Raw genomic sequence first — 6,341 nt, 5'->3', positions numbered from 1 at the left:
TTCCTGAGTCAAAACCAGTAGGGTACAGGACAGTTGTGCAGAGAATCACAGCTTCTTGGGTCAAAGAACTAAACAAGTGAGACTTTAGGGGAACAATTGTTAAATTAAGACGATGAAGAAATAATTAAACAAGGCCATCTGAAGTCTTAGCGGACCTATTCATATTAGTGTAACTTTGGAGGGGAGAATGATGTTTTGACATTGCATAGTATTACTTTAAAAATTTCATAAAATAATAACCGTGTGCCCTACAAGGGAAACAAAATAGAAAAGCTCTTTTGAGCAAATATTTCATGTTCCCTATACGAACTCCGCAACAATTTCACTCTAATTAGCAGACAACCAAACAAGGGGGGATGGCTACCCTTCTGTTGCCCTGCTTCCAGCCTCCCAGGAGCAGCTGGTGGGCTAAGCTTGAAGACAAGAGTGCTGGATTTGATGTAAATTTAGTCTGGTACAGAAAATCAAGTCTTACATTCTTACTACATACTACAGAAGGTATTGTCAGAACATGGATTTTCACCCCTCTTTTACCTCTTCCTACACCAAGCTCCCCCCCCCCCCCCGCAATTTATTTTGTTTCACTCCTGGCATTTATATGCTGCCTTTCAGGACAAAGCCTTCAACGATGCTTTTTACATGTGTTTAAAACATAAAATTCAGCTTAAATATTTTTATTGTATTTGTTAGAAAAATGAATGAGTCTGTTTAAAAGCACTACACAGTCCAGTTGAGAAAAGCAGATCAACAGTGTGACCCCCCCCCCGATACCCTAGTGCCCACCAATCTTAGCCAAATAATAGTAGAATGCAGAATTCATACAATTTCACATTGTGTCAAAGGAAGTCTATTTTAGCATGGTACACTGCAAAGCAAAAAAGGGAATATGCAAAATACAGAGTGAAAACCAAAGCAGCTAGCTACAATTCGGCAGATAAGCTTGCACATGTATTAATTTTGCTTTTGTGCAAAGAGGAACCTCACAGCTTTCTTTCGAAGGAGTTAAAGAATATGCAAGGATGTAAGTTGTGCCCTAAGGGTGTAGTGAGAAAGAAGTCTCAAACTCTTCTTTGCTGCTCCAGTAAAAAAGGAACATCTCTATTGGCTGAGGCAGAAGCAAAGGATCTAAAGAGCCATAAATGGCTCAGGATCCAGATCACCATCCTCTGTATTATTTAATACAGATGCTGTACAGTAACTGGATGGAAACACGAACAACCCTTCTGATCTGGATTTCCAATCTGCAACATAAGACACAAGGAAAGTAAGTGTCCTTTGCATAGACCCCACTGGTTTGGCGGAATGGTAACGAGTATTTATCGACAACTGTATAAATACAAAGCCAGAGAGCTGAATTAGGAATATATCCCACCAAGCTCAAATACTGATCTCTCCAGCTAACTCATCCTCGTCACACTCTTCTCCACAAATCCAGAAAGCAGCCCAGCTCAACATTTTCAGACTTTCTTCACTGCCTGTGTCAGTCCTGCTTTAAGTTCAACAGGAGCAAAGACACCAAATTCAGTGATAATGCCACCAGTTATCAGCTCATGAGGGGTGACATCGAAGGCTGGGTTCCAAACGTCAATGCCTAGGAAGCAGAAAGAATACAGTCGGTCCAACAGCATGCTAAAGGTTGTCCTAGCTCAACGCCCCCAATCTCTGCTTCTGTTTCATGATCCCAGTGTTGCAAATAGGAGGCAGACACCTCAAAAGAAAAGGCACATTGTCACAAGAGCTCAGAGATGTTTTGTCCCTAAATCATAAATCAAAACATTATGGGAGATGGAAAGGCTTGCTTATTTTGATTTATTCATTTGTTATGTTTGCATTCCACTCTTCCTTCCAAAGGAGCCCATGCATTTTTGCCCCTGGAAAGAGAAGGGATGATGGGAGTTGTAGTCTAACATTGGGAAGGTCACAGGATGGCCATGCCTGGCCAAAGATAAGTAGCTGTCTGTTGGATTCTGAGATACTTGAGCCACTTTTCCTTGACTTTCTTTTAGGCTTACTGTAAAAACTGGAGTACAGTGGTACCTTGGGTGAAGAACTTAATTCGTTCCGGAGGTACGTACTTAACCTGAAACTGTTCTTAACCTGAAGCACCACTTTAGCTAATGGGGCCTCCTGCTGCCACTGTGCCGCCGGAGCACGATTTCTGTTCTCATCCTGAAGCAAAGTTCTTAACTCGCTGTACTATTTCTGGGTTAGTGGAGTCTGTAACCTGAAGCGTCTGTAACCCGAGGTACCACTGTACAGAGCCTGGTGTGTCCACCTGTTAAAAGCACTGCAACTGAAGATGGAAATGTCCCACTGAATGACCCATCTCTTTGCACACATCCTTCCCACGCTTCGGTACCTGGTGCTGCAACCCGCACACCGTTGATGTGCGTCACTTCTTCACTTGGCCTCTCCTCAATAACGATCTTCCCGCCATGTTCCAAAGTCAGGTCACATGAGGTGCTGGGTGCTGCCACATAGAAGGGGATCCCATGGTACTTTGCAGCAATAGCCAGCTGATAGGTGCCAATTTTGTTCGCAGTGTCTCCATTGGCAACAACCCTGTCTGCTCCCACGATGACAGCTGGGGTTAAAAAAAAGAGAGGATGACAAGCCCCTTACACATTAAAAAAAAAAATGCCCACCTGCAAGCTGCACTTGATTCCTTTTGAAATTCCCCATTACAGGATGGGTGAAGCAGTGCTCATGCTAAAAATTTGTGGCATGTTTAGCCTTGGAAGACAGGTGACAGAGAAAGCAATCCCCATGGAATTCAGTGTGACATGAGCCCACACTAGACACTGACAGCAGGTAGCCCTTCTGAACCAAGGTAGGACACTTTAAGTGCCAAGAATTAATAAAACTGTAATGTTTAAGTGTGCACTGTATCTTTGCAAAGGAAGATGATAGAATCAGAACGGGTGGAGGCCACATAACTTTTCTCTCAGCAGAGAGCAACTGTGACAGCAGGCACCGCTTCTAAACCACAGTAAGACACTTCTCAATTTAGTTGAGTGCTAAGTAATCGTAAAATCGCAGTGCTTAAGTGTCTGTGGAATGTTTACAAGGAAGGAGGACGGGGTAGAAATGCAGGACAACTTGGTCACACCCCTGTGACCGCACTAGCCACACCCCGGTGACCTTATAGCAGCCCTGCCAAGTCCAGAGAACACTAGCTGCCACTGACGTAAGGGCCTCAAAAGCTGGAAATGTCCTGGGTCTCTGAGAGGGCCTGCGTCCTCAGACTTGGGTTCCCCACTCAAACCAGTGTGCCATATTGGCTAAATTGTCCCTGTTCTTCCTCCGTGTTCAAGAGATGCTCGAGCCACCAACAGTTGTTCCAATAGCAAAACTACCTCCAGAAGACAGCCTGATTGCTACATATCAAGCTTCCTTGCTAAACCAAAATGCAACACTAAGGGCCAAACTAGACGAGAGAGAGAGAGAGAAGCACACCAGCGCTCACCTGCACCAACGAGCTGCTTCATGAGCGCGGCCACCATGCTATCCGTAATGAGGCATGCAGGGATCTCTTCATACTTTAGCTCGTAAGCAGTCAGCCGGGCTCCCTGATTGTACGGCCTCGTCTCTGTGCAGTAGACCTTCTCCAGACGACCCATAGCATGCAGAGAGCGAATGACACCTAAAAAGCAACATCATGAATATTGACACTAGGGAGAAGGTGCCAGCTGTCACTCCATATACAACCTTGTTTTTTCAGAAGGGCAGCTAGGATTCCTAGCTCCTTCCTTTATCTGCCAGGGGAGGGACAGTGGGGAGCCAGAGAAAAATATGAGAGGGTTGGGAGAGGTAACCACCACTCATGAGAAAGGTGCCCCATGCTTTGAGAGGTTTTGTACTTGAGCTTAGGTGATGCTTTCGGACTACAGTGGTACCTCGGGTTAAGAACTTAATTTGTTCCGGAGGTCCGTTCTTAACCTGAAACTGTTCTTAACCTGAGGTACCACTTTAGCTAATGGGGCCTCCTGCTGCCGCTGCACCACCGGAGCACGATTTCTGTTCTCATCCTGAAGTAAAGTTCTTAACCTGAGGTACTATTTCTGGGTTAGCGGAGTCTGTAACTTGAAGCGTCTGTAACCCAAGGTATCAATTTATAACTTACCAAGTGCAGTGCCATACCCAGCAGTGGCCAGTGAGCCCGTGTTGCAGTGGGTGATGACAGTCACCTTGTCCTTCCCTATGTGCTGCAGGAGGTGGCGTGCCCCATGCTCCCCGATGCTTCTGTTGTCTTTCAGGTCTTTATCCAACATGGCTTCCGCCCAGCTGATCACGCTGTGACAAAAGGTTACATTGACCTGCGTGTTCTCACCTAAAAACAAAAGGTGTGGGGAGACTGGGAAGCTGTTGAGCCCTCACCTTTCTCGCAAACTCTCCGCAGTGCTCCCTTCACGCTTGGCCTCCTGGCGAACAAAGTGGCCCAGCTCCTGAGCTGCCCGGGCCATGTTGACAGCAGTAGGACGGGCACTCTCTAGGTAGCGCAGCGAGTCTGCCACAAATTTTTCAAGGCTGCCCACAGTCTGCTCTGCATTTCCTTTGGTGTGCAGCTCCACTGCCAGACTCAGGCAGCCGACTATGGCAATGGCTGGAGCACCTCGCACCTAAGGGAAAGGAAACTGGAGTGTAAGCACCATACTACACAGGAAATGAGGAGTTGTGATTCACTTTAATTTGTCCCTTACAGCCTGCCCCAGAACAGGCAGCTGAAAAGCATTTTTGTTTGGGAGGTGGATCCTTCTAGCATGTGCGAAGTGCACTTGAACACACGTGTCTTCTCCACAAGGCACATGGCAACGCTGCACACAGTTCAACTGGCATGTAGATTATGTGTGATAATTTTTTTATGTCACTCCTAACACAGAATGTGCCGTAGGGAACTGATTTTTAATGGCCTCTTATGGGAACTTTAGGAGAAAACAATTTAAAGAACATGGATAGCAATTAGCAAGTTGAACAGCAGAATCGTATGTGGTCAGTTCTTGTTGGCCTGCATTACTTCAGACCTTCAGTGGGGGGAGAAGAGATCACATGTTCTAAACCAGGTATGGATAACTTTAAGCCCTCCAGATGTAGCTGAACTACAGTTCCCATCCACCCCAAGACTCCATTTTGTAGTTCTCATCGGCCCCACCAAGAAATTGTAGTTCGGCAACATCTGGAAGGTCAAAGGCTCCTCAAGCCTGTCTTTATAAATAGAAACAAACCCTGCCTGTCACTCTAGTTTCCTGGGAATGACTTTCTGAACAGGAGCTGCATCACCTCAACTCTGAATGAGCGACTGCTAAACAGATGGAACTCTTCACGTGAGCAGCAATTACAAACTTTAGTTTTGGCCACGAAGGAGAAAACCAAGTGTCCTCCCTTTTTAAAAGAAAATCCACCTCTGCACAAGATGAACCCCATTCTTTTCGGCCAGTAATGTTTTGCCTCCCCCCACAATACGGGAAAAAAATATCCTGCTCATATGCCTTCACTTCTGAATCCTCTGCCTGCCACTCTTTGTCGCGGTTCCTTTATCTGAATGGTAAACAGTCCCGCAGCCCTACCGCCCAAACTGCGGGCTGGCACTCAAACGGGAGTTGTTTTCTCCTATCACTGCCCCTCCACGTGGCACGAGCTTCTCCTGTTGAACCGCTGCCTGCTGTGCAGCTGATAAAGGTGCGAGACCACAGCCGGGGAGCAGCATCGCTCGGGTCCCTTAGGCGTTTCCCCTTCCCCCTCGTAGCACCTTCATGGCGCGGATGGCTCTCCAGCCGTCCTCGACGCTGCCGATTTCCTCGTAGAGGCTCTGTTGGGGCAGCAGGAGCTGGTTGAGGATCTGCAGGGATCCCCTGCGGTAGCGGATCGCTTCCAAACTCATGGCTGCTTCCGAGGCTGGGCTGCGGGAGGCGGAGCGAGAAGGCGGAGTGGAAGCAGCCCGCGTGGGTGCTTCTGCCCGCGGCCGAGAAGCTGCGCTGGGTCCTAGGAAGAACCATTTTCAAGTCCCTGCGAATATGCCCCACTGCTGACCCCAAAAGCTCCACTAGGGCAAAGGATCCTTGCTGCTGCTGCTGCTGCTTCTTTTCTATTCGTCTACCGCTGAGTTATTTGTTATTTATTTGTAAGAATATTTATATAACGCTGCATCATAAAAATATATCGCAGAAGTTTATGTCGATATAAAATCAAACAATCACATCATAAAAAGTTAAGAACAAGTTAAAAGCAAAAAAGAAATTAAAAACATCAATAGACCATTTTGCGGGATAGATGTACTCTTATTTGCCTGCATAGGCCTGGCTGAACAAAATGTTTTCAGCAGGCATTTAAAAGTTGGTGCAGAA

General features: G+C 46.6%; 1 protein-coding gene across 1 annotated transcript; it reads right to left on the bottom strand.

The window, feature by feature from the left end:
* Positions 1 to 671: 671 nt before the first annotated feature.
* On the bottom strand, positions 672 to 5,907 carry MRI1 (methylthioribose-1-phosphate isomerase 1). The gene is made up of 6 exons (XM_083506551.1): positions 5,747 to 5,907; positions 4,378 to 4,619; positions 4,124 to 4,293; positions 3,467 to 3,643; positions 2,360 to 2,584; positions 672 to 1,591 (listed from the first exon to the last, which is right to left on the bottom strand). The coding sequence occupies exons 1-6, from the start codon at positions 5,876 to 5,878 to the stop codon at positions 1,458 to 1,460; spliced, it is 1,080 nt and encodes a 359-aa protein (XP_083362677.1). The 5' UTR covers positions 5,879 to 5,907; the 3' UTR covers positions 672 to 1,457.
* Positions 5,908 to 6,341: the final 434 nt, after the last annotated feature.

This window comes from Podarcis liolepis (assembly GCF_965112155.1).
Source record: "Podarcis liolepis genome assembly, chromosome: 5".
NCBI lineage: Eukaryota > Metazoa > Chordata > Lepidosauria > Squamata > Lacertidae > Podarcis > Podarcis liolepis.
The sequence above is the reverse complement of the archived record's forward strand: the minus strand, read 5'-3'. Positions and strand labels throughout refer to the sequence as shown.

Bases quoted from the DNA above. Each gene is read 5' to 3' on its own strand.
- MRI1 (XM_083506551.1), bottom strand. From the start codon at position 5,878: ATGAGTTTGGAAGCGATCCGCTACCGCAGGGGATCCCTGCAGATCCTC. The intron at 2,585-3,466 runs GTGAGCGCTGGT...TTTTAACCCCAG, and splicing joins GAAGCAGCTCGTTGGTGCAG to CTGTCATCGTGGGAGCAGAC. The intron at 1,592-2,359 runs GTACCGAAGCGT...TCTGCTTCCTAG, and splicing joins TGTGCGGGTTGCAGCACCAG to GCATTGACGTTTGGAACCCA.